The 21,648-nt window shown below is 28.6% G+C and overlaps 1 protein-coding gene across 2 annotated transcripts; it reads left to right on the top strand.

The window, feature by feature from the left end:
* The first annotated feature begins 1,614 nt into the window (after positions 1–1,614).
* Positions 1,615–20,409, top strand: LOC135957270 (trypsin-4). Of its 2 annotated transcripts, none has more exons than XM_065507994.1 (7): positions 1,615–1,932; positions 7,876–8,595; positions 15,874–15,976; positions 16,046–16,185; positions 16,275–16,364; positions 16,493–16,663; positions 20,228–20,409. In XM_065507994.1, exons 1-7 carry the CDS (start codon positions 1,860–1,862, stop codon positions 20,389–20,391), a joined length of 1,461 nt encoding a protein of 486 aa, XP_065364066.1. In that variant the 5' UTR covers positions 1,615–1,859; the 3' UTR covers positions 20,392–20,409. The 2 variants fall into 2 exon arrangements, with proteins under 2 accessions (XP_065364066.1, XP_065364073.1); XM_065508001.1 differs by having other exon boundaries at positions 16,278–16,364.
* The last annotated feature ends 1,239 nt before the right edge of the window (positions 20,410–21,648 follow it).

The raw sequence follows: 21,648 nt of genomic DNA on the forward strand, positions 1-21,648 counted from the left end.
TAAAAGTGTAAAAAAATCAGAGTGTAATTTTCCCTTTTTTTTGAAATGAATACCCCCAGTATGTATTTGTAATTTGTTGTTTTTTTTGTTTGTTAAGAATCCCACATTCTCAAAGAATAAAATTCTGATTTGTTTTTAATAAGAAATAATTAAAAAAGCTGTGTAATTGTTTTATAATTTCTTTTGTTTGTTGCTATTAATAATATTTATTAATTATGCTAAAAATTATAGTTTTTTATATACAAACATATATAAATATGTACATAAATTCATATGCACAAACTACTATACGAATGTACATTAAGGTGGCCCCCAAAAAAATGTGGATTTCCCAACTAAAATAAAAATACAATTTGCAATGGGCGACGAGTTTGACATACATATATTTGTCCCTATTTCCAAACCAAAACTATTTGACATTTTGTATGGTTTGTTTTCTCTTGCCATATTACTGGAACCAGCTAATTCATGTCTGTGAAATCTGTGATAGTCCTCATATAATTTTACTGAAACTAGTTTTTCCAATTTTCGAAATTCAAACTAGTTCGAATTTTATTTGAATTTGAATAACACTAGTTTCTCAAAGAAAACTTGATATAATCGACCTGGTAGAATTATTAGGAAGAGTTGTCACTTTTTTACCTTGTTATGTCAAATTACAGAAACGAACCAAAATAAAATATTAGACTATTTCTTTAGATTTACACCAAATCACCAATATTGCATCACTCAAATCTTTTATTTTATCTGCTGGAAATTTCAGAAAATTCGCATAGTTTTTTTTTTCAAAAGAACACTATTTTTATAAACATTATTTCAAATTATATCTATATACATTAGGGTATTCAATTTATTCGATTTTTCTCTTGTTCGAATAAAACGAATAATTCTAATAAGAGATTTTAACTTGTTCGAATAATTCGAACACACGTTTAAAATTAATCGAATTATTCGAATAATTAATATTTTTTTAGAAAAGTAAAGAATAAAGAATGAAAACCTACATCAAGTTTTTTAATATTTTATTGTTAAAGAAAAACAAAAAGTAACGTTAAAGTTAACAATTCAAGTATTGATAATGTTAAAAAACATTCGAAAACAAATTCCATCATTAAATGTTCATCAAAAATATTCTAATCAGATTCCCTCCCGAACAATCTACATAACAATTCTAACAAGGTATAAAAAGTATTGTTTTATACCTTGTTAGAAATATAATTTCCTCAAGATATCAGAAAGATTAATTATAAATATTATTTAAGTAAGAAATTGTGTTAAGAAATCAAAAAAGTACCATTTTTTTTTTTGCATATTTTAGAACTTTCAATCCAATTCCGGCACGGGTTCAAGTTATCCGAATAGTTTTAGCTACTAATGACCCATCCAAAGCAAATCTATTTTTAAGGGCATGTCTAATGTACATGCATACATATGTATGTAAATTCAATTTATAGTTATATGTATAAAAAAAAAACACTAATGTCTACAAAATCTTTAATGAAATGTTTAGTTATTTTTTATTTATTTTATTTTGTTGTATGTATTTTTATAGTACCTATAGTATATTTTCAAAAACTTTGTTGTTAATAAAATCATTATCATTTAAAACGTGAAACGTTGCGGTGCTTAATGGAGGACTGACTGACGACTGGTTTATTTGAAACGCATTTCAAAAAAAGAAAACGAAAAGAAATAATATTCAAGTGAAATGTTTTAAGAAATAATGATTAAAAACCAAACCAACAAAATACTTAACCACTATTTAATTGCAATAATTTTAATGAAACTTGCTATTTTTTTTTATAATTAAAATTAATTTAATAAATACGTAAAAAAGTGTTGTGGTTATTTTAAACAAAATGTTCAGCTTAAAAATTAAAATAAATTTAAATTTTTGTTTTTGTTTGTTATTGGCGAATTGTGTCAGTAAAGGTAAAATTATGATGAACCAAATGTTGTGTAAACAAAAGTTGAAAAGAAAAAGTTTATAATCAAATTATAATCATGAATAAAGAAATACATACATAAATATTTATAATTTTAATACTAGTGTTTGTATTAGAAGGTGCGCGCGATTCTTCTCATTAGAATGTTATCAATTTTATAGTGCTTGTTTGCGTTTCTATAGTATAGAGTAAAAGTGTTTGTTTTTTTTATAATTTAACATTTAAAATTTCAACCTTTAAATGACTCCCAGAAAATAGTCACAGATTTTTATTTAGTTTATTAAAATAAAATTGTGTTTTTATTTATTTAAATACATACATATATATTAAGATTTCTAAGTTGTAATATACGAGTATTTCGGTATATGTCAAGATTAAGAACTTTTAAAATACCGCCAAATTTGAAGCCGTGACAAAAATATGCCAATTTCAGGCTGCTTTATTAAGAATAATAAAAATATTCAATTGAGGCTCTATCAATTCAAAAATATGTTTTATAAAGTGTTAGTGTTGAAACAGCAACTACATAAAATAATAAAAAATAAAAATAAATACACACAAAGAAGTTTGTATTGTGAAGTGTTAATAAAGTTAATAGAAATTTGGAGCAGAATCATTAAATAAAAGAAAAAAGTCCTGGTTCACAATATTTAACTATTAATGCAAATTTTACACTACTTAAAACATATTTTTGAATTTCCGCAAGATCAATATTCATTATGGTTTTCAGAGCAAAGTTGTTTAGAATTTTTCATAGAATTACTTGTTTCCCCATCTACGAGTTTTTAGTTTTTTTGCATCCATGCAAATCGACCTAATGTACATATGTACATATATTTATATAAAAATTCCTTAAAAATTTTCCTAATTTAGAAATGATTGATAAATGCTTAAAAAAAATTATTGCTTTATTAGAAGAAGTTCAGTTTAATAATAAAATAAAATCCTTGTTTTTTACAAGTTTCTAAAAGTTAAAAAATGGTTTAATTTAAATATTGAGTGCTACAAGCTAGCTTCTTCTTCTTTATTTGTCCATCCGTGTTCGGATATTAGCGATCATACAATTATTATAGAGTAACACAATTTTTTTAAATATTTTTTTTTTCATTCAGTTATAGAGAGTTGTCTGTATGTCAACCATGTTATTTATTTTCTTGCTCTCGGTGGACTTCCTTAAATTTTAGCCTGTAAAATGTTTTTCGTGCTTTTATAACCTTCACCTTCGTGAGAAGGGTATATATAAGTTTGTCATTCCGTTTTTAATTTCTACATTTTTCATTTCCGACCCTATAAAGTATACATATTCTGGATCCTTATAGATAGCGTAGTCGATCAATTTTCAAGACCCCAGATATTTCCGGGATCCAAATCTTCAATAATTCTGTCAGATATGCTTTCGAGAAGTTTGCTATTTAAAATCAGCAAAATCGGTCCTTAAATGGCTGAGATATGAGGAAAAAACCAGGACAACCTCGATTTTTGACCTATATCTGGATTACTAAGTCATTAGTATAGACAATATGGATCTCTAATGATAGATATTTTAAAAACCTCTGCAACGACGTATATAAGACCATAGTATGTTGGAACTACAATGGGTCAAAATCGGAAAAAATATTTTTTAACTCTATTTTTTATTTCACCAACATTTTTTTTCTCTAAAAATTAAAAAAAATTTAAAAAACAAAAAAAATTATTTTAAATTTAAAAAACAAATTTTAAATTAAAAACAACAACAATTTAAAAAAAAAATTAAAAAACAATTAGAAATTATTTTTTTCCAAAAACTACAAAAAAAAAAATTTTGTTTACCTAAAAATATTTAAAATTTTTATTTTGAAGTATAATTTGGTGAAGGGTATATAAGATTCGGCATAGCCGAATATAGCTCTCTTACTTGTTATATTTCTTATTTCACGTCCGACATTCATACGTCTCAGCACTTCTTCTTTCAAAACGCGGTCTTTCCATGGGATCTTTAATACATATTCGCCGGAAAATACACATTTCAAACGAATTTAATCTTTTCACATATCGTCCATGTTTCTGCCGAATATAATTATTGTACAGACCATATATAACGTATTTTTGTTGTTAGGCTTATGTCGTGAATAGTTAGTGTTTTACTATATATGTATGTATACATATCCCATTGATCGTTAATCTGAACTCCCAGGTATTTAAATGTTGAAACTTTTCCTGAAAATTACTTGAACACTCATAATTGCCTTATAAAATTGTATATGAATCTATATCTTTCTACCAACTTTTGTGAGGATCGGTCCATATTGACCCTACCCCATATAACCCCTTGATCAGAAAAATGTTTTATTGTCTCATATTAATGTTGGGTATAAAAGATTTGGCACAGCCGAATATAACACTCTTACTGGTTTATTCTCAATTAAGATTTTAGTGAACTAAGCTCAAATTGAATTAATAAATTCGAAGCTCTGTATAACTTATAAAAAAGGATAACTTCAACTTGATCACATGGATATGATTCGGATAAAAAACCTAATGCTGTGAGGCGAGACTCTTCAGAATTGTTTACTTAACATAAGAAACAAGTTCTAAAAATAGTTGAAGTGATTGGATTCAATTAATCTATACCGAATTCTCCTTTGCTTAATCGAATTCAATTGTAACTACTGAATTCGGTTGTGCCAACAAATCTGTTTTCTCTGTGTATGCAAATAAAAACCTATTATTCATAAAGTTGAGGGGAACAAAAAATACTTAATTAACATTAACATTCTCAAAAATATATATTTTATTCAATAAACAAAAAAAATATTTTTTTAATTTGTGTAATTGGCATTAAATTTTTCGAGCCCGAAACTGCATTTTTAATTTTCTTCGGGTTTTTGGAAACTCAAATTTTTGTCTAATTTTTCTCTTGTGGTGAAAAATTTTGGCTGGTGTGAAAAAATATTAATGTTACTAATATCGAAAATATCTATGGATATAATCATAACGATTTTTTTTGTCTGTGCAGAAATAATATTGCGATTTTAAGAAGAAAGCTTATAAAACAATTACCGAAATTTTTCAACAAAAATTTGATGGGAATTTGTAAAAAAAAATCCTTGCAATTTCTGGTAAATTTTTCCCAATTACACACAGAAAACAGATTGTTTAAAAATTGGTTACGATTATAAAAATATTATAATTTATACCGAACATTAGTATGTATACATTTTACTTTTAAAATATCAAGAATTTATATTCGTGACTGATTTTCGAAAGTGGGCCTTATATGGGAGCTATGATCAGTTATGGACCGATCATCATGAAATTAGGTCGTGTGATTTATGTCTATATGGAAGTTATTTATGTTGAATTGTGTGTGTATACCAAGATTTTTAAGAGATTTATGCACGTTAAAGTGATTTTTGGAAGCGGGTCTATATCGGAGCTATGACTAATTATGGACCGATCGTTACAAAATTTGGTGACATGAATTTCGTATATATAAAACTTATTTGGAGCGAAATTTGTGTAGATACATAAATTAAACATTTATGACCGATAAAGTAAAATTTCGGGAGGACATTTGTATGGGGGCTAGGTGATGGTGATAATGGCCCGATTTCAGCCAGTTTCAATAGGCTTGGTCTTTGGGGCGAAAAAATTATATGTACCAAATTTGATTGAAATATCTTCAAAATTGCGACCTGTACTTTGCGCACAAGGTTTACATGGACAGACAACTAGCCAGCACAGACATCGTTTAATCGGTACCGTGAAATAACTCCCCACGAAAAAATTAAATAACACCCAACAAATTTATCATACAACATGGGAATTATTTCATTATGAAACAACTCCTAACGCATTGGGAGTTATTTCATAATTTTTAGCAGTGAAACAACTCCCAATGAAATTTTTGTTGGGTTTTATTTCATTTTATTTTGGGATTTAGGAGTTATTTCACTGTATGGGGAGTTTTTTAATTTTTGTTGGGTTCTACTTTGTAAAAGCAAAATATTAAAAACTGGCTTCGCTCAGAAAAGTTTTTTGCATTGCAGGCTTTCGGCCGTGCACAAAGGTTTTCTCCTATGGGGTGTATCGAAAACCGACTTCGCTCAGAAAAGATTCTTTTTACATTTCCGGCCTTTGTCAGGTCGTAACGATATCTTAATCTGGTGCGAAATGAAAATCGGCTTTCTGAAATATTATAAAACATTTCTGCAATGAAAGAAATCTTTTCTGTGCGAAGCCAAATGAAAAAAATCTTTGGTAAGCGAAGAATAATTTCACTTTTGTAGTTCTTTATTTCATTGGAGTTAGATTACACAAATATGTATATTGCTTCGAATTGGGAATTATTTCATATCTATTGGGAGTTATTTCGCTTTTTTTGGGACTAATATTTTTAAAATTATGAAACCGCCGATTATTGGGATTAATTTCATTTTACCCTTTGGCAGTTATTTCATTTTTCAAGTTTTGGAATTATTTCATATTTGATGGCAGTTATTCCATTGGGAGTTATTTCATTGGGATTTATTTCATTTGGGAGCTATTTCACAGTACCCGTTTAATCGACTCAGAAAGTGATTACAAGTCGATCGGTATACTTTAAGTTGGATGTTAGATTAATATTTTTGGGCGTTACAAACATCTGCACAAACGCATTATACCCTCCCCACTATGGTGGTGTAGGGTATAAATACATTGTGCTGTTCCAAAAATATAGTGAAAACACAACAAGAAGATTGTTGCTCAAGCCCAAAATAGATGAAAGTATGTATCCATAAAAGAAAAGTTTGTGTGAACATTTTCATTTTTAATTTAAGTGCAGAAAATTGTTTGCAAATGCCAGAGGAAAAAGACTGAGATAAATATGTGAGCAAGATCTATCAAACCTTTGAGCCAAAGAAACCAGCATTTGTGGATTCAACATCAAAGAGTAAAATCGAGGAATCAAATTTATTCTAAAAATTAAACATCTCCCATAAAAATAAACATAATTTGCATATAGTATATTAATGTATTCCGAGAATTACATTTTTAAAATAGTTGAATCTACCGTAAAATGTCTGCGATAACCGACACAATTCAAATGGCCAAAAATTCGATTGCAACAACGAATCTTTTTTCTCTGTATAGGAATCCTAGTATGTATGCAATATATGGTAAATCAATTTTACATCTTTTTTATTATTTGAAATACTAAGATTCTAACCAAATGAACTATTATTGTATTAATAATATTAATAAAACAGAGAACATTTTATGTTCCACCACAGACTAAAGAAATCAATATTCATACATTTAAGTCCGGTTTAACGATAAGAAACAGAAATACCCAAAATACAAAAACAACAATCTTAACTAGGTCAGTTCCGTTAGTGAGAAAAAAAAGAGTTCATATAAACACGAGTACTTAATATATAGATGTCATAATTGCCGTGTCATATTTATTTCTAAAAACAAAACTAAAACCAAACGAATTACCAACAAAAACACGCGTATAAATAAAAAACACACATACAGCATCAAATAGTTAAAATAGTTTAAAAACCAAAAAAAAAATGTTTAAAAAACACAGAAAAACCCCTATAAACATAGACACACAAATTGACAAAAATGTCGTCATTAATTACCTTGATCATGAAATTGCTACTAAATAGAGCCGGTATCAAATAGTAGTGAATCATTGTTATAATTCAATTAAATTACAATCATGTGGTGTAAATTCGTGTTCAATGAAGAAAAAAATTTGGTTAAATAACCGCAAAACAAAAAAACAGAAGTTCAAATAAACATTATGAAAACCAAAAGACTTAAAAAACTTGTTTGGCAGAGAGAGAGAGAATGAAAAAAGATCATGTGAAACAAAAGACTTAAAAACCAAACTTTTATGTTGATTTTTGAATTATGATTCTTTTAAAATTTTGTTATTTTATCTTTTATTTCACAGTTGTCACATTTCCAGCACATAATTTCTCTTTATGTAATTGCGTGTTATTGCAGTCCTGTGAAGCTTTTAACACATTTATCGATAAGTCATCCGATGATGCCCACATTAAGGCGGTTATACAAGAGGCGGTTTGCTATTTTGACGGTTTAAGCATATTCGTTTGTTGTCCCGATAAACTTAATCATAAACGAAATACTAAGGAAAAACCCAAATTAGATTATTTAGATGATTTAACGGGACTGAATTGTCCGCCCTCATTTGGCAACGAATATAACTATGATGAATATTTAAAAACTCACGATGAAATCGAACCTAAATATTATGATAACCATTCGCAAAATATAAATTATGCTTATGGTGAGGTAAACAATAATCATCATCATGATCATACTACTATGCCTGTTGTCTGTGATGAATTGGGTAACTGCGCTCCGTACGCGTATCCGCATAGTAATGGGCCTTTGGGCCCACAACCATATCCTGCATTTCATCATCACAATCATAATCATGAAAATGATCATAATATTGGCCATGATATACCTGTGCCATTTTTTCCTCATACTCATACCAATCACCATCATCAACATGATTATCCCATGGAGAGAGATACACCAAGGCCTGTTAAGAAAACTATCAGTAGTTGTGGCATGTTACCGCAAGTTTCCAGTAGTAATATTGAAGTTTATCCTTGGATTACACGTTTGGCATATTTGAACACAAGTAAGTGGTTTTATTTATATTAGTGGTAATATCGCTAAATCGACTTAAGTTAATTTACCAGTTTTTGTCTTTTATAAAAATAATGTTTTATACTTCGAAACCAAATGTTCGAAATAATTACTTCTTAATTTAATTATAAAAATCAAATTTAATTTAATTTCTTAACCATTCCAATAAAGAACTCATTACGAATTAATTTATAAGCTTAATTCCTTAATACTGATACGTATTGAAATCATTGCTTTGGGAATTCATTCCTTATTGAACCTTAATAATGTTTCATGAATGAATACATTTTTCTTGAATTCAAAACTATTACAAATTGGCAATAGACATTTTTTTTTACAATTTATATTGTAAATAACACAAACAACAAATTAAGAGTTTTTGATTGGAACATAATATTATAATGCTCCCTATATCTCCCTAAGGACTACTTATATTTTAAATTTTTGACGATTTAAAAATGTGAGACCCGAGGTGGCGTGTGGTTTTGCTAATTAAGCGTAACGGGATATATTTACAACTTTTGTATCTTTGGTGACCCCCATTGAAATTTCTTTTTTGAAAGGACTTTTTTTGATTTTATCGAAAAAGGGTCATATTGACCCCTAAAGGTAGGAGATATAGGGTTAAGATCCCCTTAAAATTCTACAATATAACTCTCAGATATTAATTTACAAAATTTTTTTTCATTTAGTTCAAAAATTGAAAACTTTGACCCACTGTAAAAAAAAAAATCAGACCAGCTGGACTATAAGTTTATTCTACGAAAATGATATACTCAACATGCCCTTTCAGAATTATATTCTGTTTCAAAAATGCTGTTGGACAGTGTTATTATAATTTATCATAAACAATTTTAAAATTCATTTTTAATTCTTGTTTCTGAATCAGGCCCAAAATTTACATTTGCTACAAGAGATCCATAGTTTAAACAAGTAACCCCCAGTAACACGAAGTCTGGTTATGTGTTAACTAATAGTTATACTGACAGTTTTCATACAAAAATAATTTTAACCGACAGAATAACTATTAGTTAACGCATAACCAGGCTTCGTGTTAATGGGGGTAAGAGTGTTCGGCTGTGTAGAATCCTATATACCCACCAACAGTATAATATGCAATTTGCATAAAAACATTTTTCTGGTTCATCCAGAATAATTTTCTATTAAAAATATTAAATTATGTATGGTGGTAGTTTTGCAATTTCTTCAACTGTCAATATTGAGATATCTGTATATAAAATCTGTGATTAAAATAACGCAATAATATCATAAATATGGAAACAAAATTAAATATAACAGATCAATAAACTTACCCAAGAGAGACAAACAAAATAGAACAACATTAAAGTAACCCGTTATGACATAAACACAACCTAAAATATTTTCCTTTACAAGCATACCTAAACAAAAGCGGCAAGCGTTTTCTAGTTGTAAAAATTCTCATGCCCATACAATTTGTATGCAGCATACCGAAATAACGCGGCAGCAACGCTTTGCAATTGGAAAATCCGATTTTGACAGCGCGTTTAATAGTGAAGTTACTTGCAAAACACAATAAATGTAAGCACATACATACATACAAAAGGAAAAACAAATAAGCAAGAAACTCATTTTTTAAACTTTAATATTTATGTAGTTTTTTTATACAATTTTTGTTTACAAATCACAAAACAAAAATCAGAAACACGAATATTGCAATGTTTAAATAATCCATCCGGGTTGTTATATTTATTTTTTTGATAACTTTGTTTTTGTTGTTGACGCTTTTATTTAGGTATGACATTTCAGCGTTAAAGTTAAGCGGAAAAAACGTTCCGCCTTACGCTTTTGTTTAGGTAGGCCTGTTAGTTGAAACAAAACTGTTGTGAATTGAGTTTAAATTTCAGGACATAATTCTCTTTAGTTGACTCAAAAGAACCCAGCGGTAAAAATACAGTAGCAGTCATTGGTGATTCTTTCGCTTATTTTCCCACTTATGTGTGCTCTCGCTTAGAATGTAAGCCACAATATTAGTAGGTGTCACTACTATTTAATTTCGTTCCCACGACAATTGGATCTCCGTTCCGGAACGACCCGAATCATATTCGGCCATAGATTGTCAACTCAGCGACAGCTGTACAAACCGAAAGTTTTTTCCCCAGGAAAGAACAATCGGTCACAGTCGAACTGTTACAACAACAACTATTTAATTTACATTAAAAGCGGAGTTCTAAGCGAACTTGATGATACGCCTATAAAGACTTGCAAATTAGAATGTAATAAATGTAGATTACAGTCCTATTTGCATTTGTAAGTTAATGCATACTGATTTCGTAATTGAAAGAATACTTTTGTGTATTTTCATATATTTAATTTATTTATAATTTTACGGCACTAAAATCAACACCTTCACCATAATACCAACTTTAAACTAACATGTAAATAAATATAAATTTTGTTTTTCATGTATAAACAAGAAAGAAATGTCACTTTATTTATTTTTAGTGTATTGAAAAATAAAAACCAAAAAACTATCAGCTTAATTCGTAATCGAAGTTATAATTAGTGCATGATGTGTTGGATTACGCATAGATTATACTTTAAGTACTTAGATTGCTCGCTTAGAACATCATCCTGACGTTATCGATTATTATCGAGGCGTATAGTAAAAACGGGTAAAAAAATTACGAAAAAAAGAGTAAAAAGCGCCAAGAGAAAAAGTAAAATTTTAACAAAAAAATTTGAAAATTTATTTTTTCACTTGCAAATAAAACATTCAAAAAAGGAAAATTTACACTCAAAACAATGATAAAAAGCAAAAAAACTTTAAATATAAAAAGCAGGTTTAAATTTTTAATTAAATTATTTATTTTATTATTTACTTACCCCCATTAACACGAAGTCTGGTTATGCCTTAACCAATAGTTATACAGTCGGTTAAAACTATTTTTGTATGAAAACTGTCAGTATAACTATTAGTTAAAACATAACCAGACTTCGTGTTACTGGGGGTTAGGAGTAAACAAAACCTTAAAATAAAATAACAATTCAATAAAAAAAATTAAATAATACATTTCAAATACATCTTTTTAATAATCATCACCGGTCCACAAAACGATTTTAATGAAATACTCAGGCGGCAAATTGTCCCATTCGTAATCGAAATAAATTTCGAATCGATCATTATAATTTTCTTCTATACATTTTATTCGATATCAAATAAGAGAATACCAATAATTAAAAAACGCACGTTCGAATAAGTATCCGATCGTGTTCGACTGCGGTAATTAGCCCCAGATCTTTTATAAGTTTGATTTGTTACAAAATCACATGGTTTTAACAAAACTCACCAAAAGCGCCACAAAATATGGAAAAAGCGTCAAAAAATATCCATTTTTAAAAAAGGGTATTTGGAAAAAATAAAAGGGTAACGAAACCAAAAAAGCGTCTTAAAATAAGAGAACCGGTGCGACATGTAAGTAAGCTATTAGCAATAACTATATCTGTAAAATTTTGTGTCTTTTCTAGGTTTCCTCATTTAAGCGCTATCACATTTTATTTGTTTTTGGGAAAATTTCATTTCCCTAGGTTATTGTGTCTTCGAAAAGGCTTTTTTGGTTTTACGACCTATTACAAACGGAAATCAGTATACTTCCCATTTTTTGTGGTGGTGGATATAATAATAATAATAATAACCGATTTTCTTAAAATACATATAAAATAATAAGAAATTAAATTAATTATTTATTGATTAGAAACATGAACTATATAATATTTACAAAAACTCATGTACTACACTACGCAATTGCAAACTCAATAGTACACCCAAGCAAAAGGTCAACGTACTACAACACAATTCCCATTTGGCTTCGGTCATACGAAACTGACAAGCGCAGTTTTTAATTCTACTCGTTGCATCACTTAAATTATCCATAATAGATGAACGGCAAGTTTGTTTGAAAGATTCAGATTCTGCTGGTTCTTTTATATCTGCCATTATAAGGAAAATCGGAATTGAAATCTGAAAGTACTTAGTTAGTTGTGGACAATTGGTTAGAACAAAAAATCAATTAATTTATACACAAATAGTTAATATCAACACCTTAAACATTGCGGAAATAGGAAAACAATAGTTTAGCATGTTTTTAATGATTTATCTATGTATGTATGTCGCTGTGATAGCATGAACTTTATAAGTGTATGAAGAGAGTTCATACTTGTGAAGGTCGGATCATTTTATTAACGAAATCGTTAAATACTCATGCACCAAATCAATCAATCAATTGTTGATTTAACGTCATATACATACATATGTTTTATAACAAATTAATTACTATAAAGTAACCAAAAAAGTAGTTTCTTGCAGTGAACTTCTTGTATATATACTGCAGATTGAACTAAGAATTTTTTTACAAATGTATGTCTTTCTGAGATTGCACCATTTATCAGAAATATTCATGATAATTTCATTACTAAAAATCAGGTCTCGAATACTAAGTTTTATACATAAATATAACGACGTATACCGATTTAAATTGGACAAATTTTAAAATATAATAATATGAATCTGTATGTGCCTTAATTGCGTAGATATTAGCTTATTTTACACAAAATAACCAATCACTTTTGGTACGAAATTTTTAGCAATAATTAATTTTTTTTTTACTATTTTAAGCAAATCATTGAATTAATTAAATTTATTAATATCGACACCTTTGCGCGAAATTATCGTATGTTACAATTTTACATAGTAAAATATTATAACGATATTCGCTATATTTATGGAAATATTACTAAGTTAATTTTATCGCATATGAAATTTAATTTACTAAACCGGTTATTGTATCGAATTTAAATTTTGGTATTGATAATACCAACCAAAGCAAAGAAATTTAATAATAATAACGCTAGCCTGAAAAATTTGGTTTTTGTAACATACGATAATTTCGCGCAAAGGGGTCGATATATTCTTAATTATTATATTCTTAATTCAGAATTAAAAAAAAACAGCAATCCATTCCCAACAAAACAATTTATTTAGATTCATGCAAAAGTTTTCATTTGAATAAAATGTAATCATTGTTACATTAGGTGTGTTCGCGTACTTTCCAGTAAAAAATATCGAGCAACTTTATTTGAGAGAGTAAAAATAAATTACTCTCAATCTGAAAAATTACAAAAAAAGTACGCGAACAACAATTTGTAAAAATAAGTTGTATTTTACTATAAATCAATTCAAAACGTTTGTTTTGTGTTATTTTTCATCTTTTCTTTGCAAATTTGTAAATTGTATTAATTTTCAACTTTTTAGTTTTGTTTATATTTGCAACCATATGTTTTGAACATATTTTTTATGTTGATATTTTTTACTGGACAAAAAATTTCCAGTAAAAAATATCATGTTCTCTATCTACGAACTGTCACTTTTAACACTCTCTTGCTCTCTCGTTACAACTTTTTAAAAGTAAACGAACGGAATCCCGTAACTTCCAGTGATAATTTGTACAAATTATTACAAATTATCAAGTACGCGAACACTACTATTAATTCATCAAATTCACTCATTTATTTGTTAATTCAAATCTGATCCAAATTGATTGAAAATAGTTTTTCTTCATTCAATTTGCTTTTGTTTTTAATCACATACAAAACGAATTGAAACCATTAAAGCTACGTTTCCGCATACACCGTAATCGGCACCGAAAACGAAATTCCATACATTTGCACCGAAAAAATTTTCTGAAACGAATTTTTTTTCGGTTCAAATGTATGGAATTTCGTTTTCGGTGGCGATTACGGTGTATGCGGAAACATAGATTTAGAGAGCTATATTCGGCGGTGCCGAATCTTATATACCCTTCACCAAATTATACTTCAAAATAAAAATTTAAAATATTTTAAGGTAAACAAAATTTTTTTCTTCCAAATTCTTTTTTTCTTTTTTTTAAAAAAAAAAAATTTCGAATTGTATTTTTTAATTTTTTTAAATTTTAATTTTTTTTTGGTTTTTTAAATATTTAGCAAAAAAAAATTTTGGCGAAAAAAAATTCGAGTTAAAAAATATTTTTTCCGATTTTGATCTATCATTAGATATCCAGATATCAAAAATCGAGGTTGTCCTGGTTTTTTCCTTGTGGACCGATTTTCTCGATTTTAAATAGCCGGAAGAATTCCGGGGATATTGATGTATGAATCGTGTATGTAAGTTATTTGGGGGCCTCGGAAAGTTGATTTCAACAGACAGACGGACATGGCTTAATCGACTTCGCTATCTATAATATAGCGTATATACGCTTCTCACGAAGGTGGAAGGTATAAAAATAGTGTTAAACCTATTTATAATAGATTTAAATTGAATAAAAAGAATGACTTATTAAAGGAATGAATTCAATACGTTTGAAGTACTAAGGAATTAAGCCCATGAATTAATTCGTAATTAATTATTTAATGGAGTGGCATACAATGTAATTTTATTTTGAAAACTGAATTTAGCATTAATTCTTTCGAATCTTTGATTGTAAGTGTATTATTATTTAATTAATTCAATTTGAGCTTAATTCACTAAAATCTTAATTCAGAATGCAAAATATTCATTTATAGTTTTTTATTTGAATTAATAAAGAATTAATTCATAACAGAATTCACTTTACGTTTCAATGATTTTCGAAATGAATTGAAAAAAAATTTGAGTTGTTCAATAAATTTTACAAAGTTATTTTGTAATGAATTTGAATTAAGGAAAGCTTCAATGATTCAATGTGGAATTAATTCTATAAAGAATGAATTCTCAAAGGAATGAACTCAATACGTTTGAAGTACTAAGAATTAAGTAATTAAGACAACGAATTAATTCGTGCTGAATGCATTAATAGAATGGTAGAGAGATACAATTAAATTGATTTGGAAAATTGAATTAGAAAGTAATTATTTCGAACCTTAGATATTTGAATTCGTGTTTTTTTTAAGAAGTAGAAAATTAAATGACTTAATTTGCAAGGTTGGCTACCGTTACCGCTGAAAGTTACTGAAATAACTGCAATTACCGTTATAGATATAACCGCAAATACCGTTACATCTAAATGATTTTATATTAAGAAAATTAAAATTTTTTATTTCAATAATTTAGTTCATTGAGATCTAATAATAATCAAAATTATCATTTTGATGGTCTCTTAGAAATTCAATCGATTCTAAGAGACCATATAAATGTTTAAAATCTGATTAAAGTTATCTTCAAAATGGAATAATAAATATCTAATCACTGTCTTATTATTCTGCATTATAATTCCAGCTAGCCGAACAATACGTTATCGTTGTATGGGCACCATTATAAGTGAGCAACACATATTAACAGCGGCCCATTGTGTGGATCAATTAGTACAAGATTTAAGATTGTAAGTATCTAATCAATTGAATGATATCGTAAACAAACTGAAATTAATATGCATACATTTTTTTTTAAGAATTTATGTAAGGATCGGCGATGATACAAACTTCAATGACTATCAAATTTTGGAGACTATAGTGCATCCAAATTACAATGAACCCTTGTTCAATAATGATGTGGCTCTTTTAAGACTAGCCATTACCTCACAATCCAAGGGTAAGTTGAGATTACATACATACATATTTATGTACACATATTTATATATCATGATGAAATCAATATTTATGCCAAACAATTGTTGTTAGTAGGTCCTTTAATACAAATTTGCTTACCTCAAAATAATAGTAATACGTTGACGGGAGACACGGGAGTCGTGGCTGGTTGGAGCAATAGTGGTAATAAGAAATTAATTTTTATTTATATGATTTTTCAATATTTTTTGTGTTTTTGTTTTTTGTTTTTATCAAATAATGACTTTTTTATAATTCTTCTTTTTTGTTTTGTGAAATTTTATTTAAAACAGGTATTCCAGAACTTAATAGCTCTACAATACGTTACATTAATTTACCCATTATGAATAATACTGAATGTGCCATACGTTATGCCAAATATAGTGAAAATTTTGATATCAGTATTGTTATAACACCAACTGAATTTTGTGCCAAAGCCCAAGCCATGAATGATGTATGCGAAGGTAATAAATACATATTGACTCAAGTGTAATTTCAAACATTTTTAATAGATTTAGCAGGGACAGATAATAATGATTATTCTTGAAATTTCAATCTAAAAATCATATACAACAAGTAAGAAAGTATGGTCGGTCAAGCCCGACCAAATAATACACTGAGTAAATGAGCAAACGCCATTTTTTTAAATCCTTCGTTAGTCGCAATCATTTTCAATCGTGTTTCAAAAATAATCTCTTCACTTTTATTTCGAAAACATAAAAACAATATTAAATGCAATGTATTTGAAAGAGTAATACAAAAAAAATTGCAGTAAAAATATTATTTTATCAAAAAATACCTTAAAATTTAAGGTGTTTAAAAAAATAAACAAATGTTTGCCTTTATCAACCAGATCAGTTGCGACTAACGGAAGGTTAATTTCAATAATTTATTTTCGTTAAAGTTGGTCTTATATGGGAGCTATTATGGACCGATCGCCACGAAATTAGATCGTGTGATTTATGACTATATGAAGCTTATTTATTTATGCTCGTTAAAGTGATTTTCGGAGGTGGGCCTTATAGGGAGCTATGACTAATTAATATATCCTATATAAATTAAACAGTTATGACCGATAAAGTTAAATTTCGAGAGGATATTTGTATGGAGGCTAAGTGAAATAATGAACCGAATTCAGCCAGTTTCAATAGGCTTCGTTCTTAAGCTGAAACAAATGTATGTACCATATTTGGTCGAAATATTTCAAAATTGCGACATATACTTTGCGCACTAGGTTTGCATGGTCAGCCAGCCAGACGGACATCGTTTAATCGACTCAGAAAGTGATGCTGCACAAACGTATTATACCCTCCCAACTATAGTGGGAGGGTATACATTAGGGTGGGTCAATTTGTTCGGGCCCAAAAAACGTGGTAAAGCGTATAGCAAATTCGTAATCTACGGAAAATTCTATGAACTTTTTCAGAAGAAACCATGGTTCTAAAATCAAAATCGAGCTTCCGGTTATTTACGAGAAGATTTGGAGCTCAAGACCTCTTTTGCTAGGAGACCTCGGGTATGTTCAATTTTAAAAATAATAATATTTCTTCGTTTGTGTTCCGATTTCAAAAAAATTACATATATATAGAATCTTCTCGTCGAGTACTACATATAACATCTCGTAGCTATATATTCTTTATACATCTTCTTAGAAATTTTTTTAGATAACTTAAAAAGAATAAAAGCACCTTTTTCCCAAAAAAATAACGAAAAATCGCCGTTTTTAATTTTTTGAAATTTAAGCATAACTTTGGACTCAGTCATTATTTTTAATCAATTTTTTCTTTATGTTGTATATACATTTCTTGTTAGTATGAAACCGGGGTCATCAAAAAACTGGAGTAGGGTGGGTAAAAATGTATTATTCAAATGCCAATATGTCCTACGCTATAAGAGATAATTGATAGCTACGAGATGTTATATGTAGTACTCGACGAGAAGATTCTATATATATTTTGAAATCGGAACACAAACGAAGAAATATTATTATTTTTAAAATTGAACATACCCGAGGTCTCCTAGCAAAAGAGGTCTTGAGCTCCAAATCTTCTCGTAAAAAACCGGAAGCTCGATTTTGATTTTAGAACCATGGTTTCTTCTGGAAAAGTTCTTAGAATTTTCCGTAGTTTAGGAATTTGCTATACGCTTAGTAGTCAAAAAAATTGACCCACCCTAGTATACATCAATTTTATTCTTACCCCCAGTAACACGAAGTCTGGTTATGTGTTAACAAATAGTTATACTGACAGTTTTCATACAAAAATAATTTTAACCGACAGTATAACTATTAGTTAACGCCTAACCAGACTTCGTGTTAATGGGGGTTAGAAGAATTACTATTATATATGGTTCAAATCATATATAATAGATATAGAGCGGAAACTCTCCTGTCAAAGACCTAACTAAGTTGTCAGAAACCTAAGTGGTGAGATGTATTAGTAGAAAAAACCATGATAAAAATATAGAAGGTAGTTTCAATCAAAATTTTTTTTTTAAAATAAGGTTTTTTGAAGTTTCCTTTTTTTGTGAGCATTATAAAAAGCGTTGCCACATTCCAAAAAATGATTATGATTTTCGAGAATTTTTTTACAAAAAATGTGTAATTTAATTTATTATTTAAATAAAAATGTATTATGTTGTGTTGGGAGTTATTGATTCAATTCCTAACGTTCGATTACTTATTAAAACACGTTGACTATTTTTATATGTATGAATTTTCTTCATTTTTTTTTATTACTATGTAAATATTTTATATCTTTTAAATGGAGGTTTAATTATAAGAGACAAGTAGCACACGGAAGAATGTATTTTCAAGATCTAGCCGAGCACTCTCAGAAAATATAACAAGTCTTTGAAATCGGATGGAAAACAAAAAATGGCACGCGTTTAACAAATTTACATGTCGAAGGTGCCCTACTTTGGGTCCCATAGCGCCGCCATTGATGTATTTGTGGGGTTCATTTTCAAATCTTAAACTCGAATATTCCTTGGGTACGCCGTTTAGAAATACGAGATTTATTTTCAAATAATTTCGATTCTACTCCAGTGTGCATAGTTAATGGATTATGATCGGTAATAATCGGTGATATATATCCCAAAATATGTTTACATAATAAATAGTATATTGAAGTTACCTTGTGTTCATTGGGACAGCATTCATATCCAATCTCACACGCTTTGTTTTAACTGAAATATTACTTTTAACTAAATGGTCGGAGCACACCATTGGCTGTTTTGGCAAATCTTCTTCGCAAGCTTTACATATATCCATAAACTGTTGTTGTTGTTGGGTAAATATTTTTTCTATTTTTTTAATAATTTTCAAATTAATGAAAATTATGTATTCCCAAAGGGAAAATTTGAAATTGATATGGCATTACTATTTTAACGAAAACGTCAAAATCCTTAAGCATGTCAGACGTAGAATTTTAAAAAATAAAGAGAGAATGAAACTACCTTCTATTTTTCTACTATGGAAAAAACTATGTGAAAACAAAAACATCACTCGTATGTGTGATTATTTTGAGTAATTTTTTTGTTCGAGTTTTTTCTAGTTTCCGCACTATGTTTCTCTATGGTTCAAATTATATGTGCTGTTTTTCTACAGCGAAAGTGTGCTTTGAGAGGAAGTTTTATATGTATTTTGTTTGTGTTACAATAACAAAACACATGTTAAATGTCCACTCACAGTACTCGTTCGCTATAGAAAAACAGCACAATAATGTTTTTGAGTTTTATTTTTTCATCGGAAAATTTAAATTATTTTTGATTTTTTTTCATTGAAAATATTATTATTATTCTACGTCGTTTTGCATTTTATTTGATGATATGTATATAAGTAGAGTTTCGAATTTGTTTGCTAATCGAAGGGTTTAATCAGAATCTATTAGTCGCTTAATTCGATTGGCAATCAATTTGATTAAACTGTTGTGTATGTTTAGAGTTTACGTATGATATGATCCTTCATGAAGACGTTGTCCTTCAGGAGAATTTTTATTTTTTATTTAAATATTCTTATTTTTTTTTAGGTGACAGTGGCGGTCCATTCATGGAGCGTACTCAATCTGGACGCTATACTTTATTGGGCATTGTGGCTTTTGGTCCAAAAACCAATTGTGGCCAGTCCAATTTACCTGGTGTTTATATGAGAGTTAGTTCGTATGTAGATTGGATTAAAAGTAATATTAATTAAATTTATTATAAGAAATAACTTGAATGTGTTTTACATGTATGCATTTATATCACAAGTAAGTATAAGCGACAGTATAGCTTGTTATGGTAATATAAAAATCTTGACGAACAAGTTATTGGACTTTTTATGCAAATTTATAAAACAAATAAAACCAAGACACCTTAATATACATACGTATGTACATACAGACATATGGTATGTTATTAAGAATCTTCTAATATTGTGCATAGCCAAAAATAAATAAATAAAATTAATATCTTGTAAAGAGTGTATTAACCCATTACTAGCAAGATAAAAAAGTATTAAAAGAACATATTTAAAGGAAATGTTTGTTATACCCATCACCAAAATGATGGTGTTTATAACTATGTATATATATTCTGGGTACTCGTAAAATTCTTAGACGATCTAGCAATGTCCGTCCGTTTGTCTTTTGAAGACTGGGCCTAGAGGGAGGTAAGAACCTAGGCGATACAGTATTATCCTTAGAGGAAGGGACTTGATGTCCCCAATGAAAATGTTTGGTATTGAAAATTAGGAAAATCGGTCCAACCAAAAATAGTTATTGCTAACATCTTACTTATGTGTCTAAAAATTAACGACATGAAACCGATATGAAATCGTTTGTTCGGACTATGTATACATATCGCACTGGTTCCTCTAAAGAGCGTCAACTCAAAATTTTTAAAATTTCACTTTTTGCAAGAAATCGATTTGTAGTGGTCATACCTACCCACTGTAAATATCTGCTATAATTTTCTCTACTCTTTCGCCAAAAAATACAGTTGCATCCGTACAGTTGTTTCATTGTATTGTATTAAAAAAAATAGTTTTTTGATTCTACTGAACATTTTCAAATTTTGAGTTGACTCTCTTTAGAGGAACCAGTGCGATATTTTGTTCACTATAACATTTAAATGCATAAATCTAGCAAAATGAAATTTACAACTGATATTTTCTAGTAATAGAAAATATACAAATTAATCAAATCGGTTGAACCAGATAAATGTTTTTATACTTCCAAATACAGCATGAGAAATTTTCTGGTCATTTACATTATATGCTTTTGGAACTAGTGATGTCGCAACTACTTTTGGAAACCGTTCTGTAGAACGCTGTTGTGATTCTAAAGTACTTGTGTAGAGTTTTTATGGAACTAATTCTTTGACACCAGTTATAGTTCTTGAATAGTTCTATAGATCACTTATTAGTTCCAAAACATATTCTTGGAACTGGTTTGAAAACATTGATATTATT

This window comes from Calliphora vicina, chromosome 1 (genome assembly GCF_958450345.1).
Source record: "Calliphora vicina chromosome 1, idCalVici1.1, whole genome shotgun sequence".
Taxonomy (NCBI): domain Eukaryota; kingdom Metazoa; phylum Arthropoda; class Insecta; order Diptera; family Calliphoridae; genus Calliphora; species Calliphora vicina.

Excerpts from the sequence above, each read along its gene's own strand:
- LOC135957270 (XM_065507994.1), top strand. The coding sequence starts at position 1,860 with ATGTTCAGCTTAAAAATTAAAATAAATTTAAATTTTTGTTTTTGTTTG. Across the intron at positions 1,933-7,875 it reads GGCGAATTGTGTCAGTAAAG|TTGTCACATTTCCAGCACAT; the intron begins GTAAAATTATGA and ends TTTATTTCACAG. Across the intron at positions 16,186-16,274 it reads CATTACCTCACAATCCAAGG|TAGGTCCTTTAATACAAATT; the intron begins GTAAGTTGAGAT and ends AATTGTTGTTAG.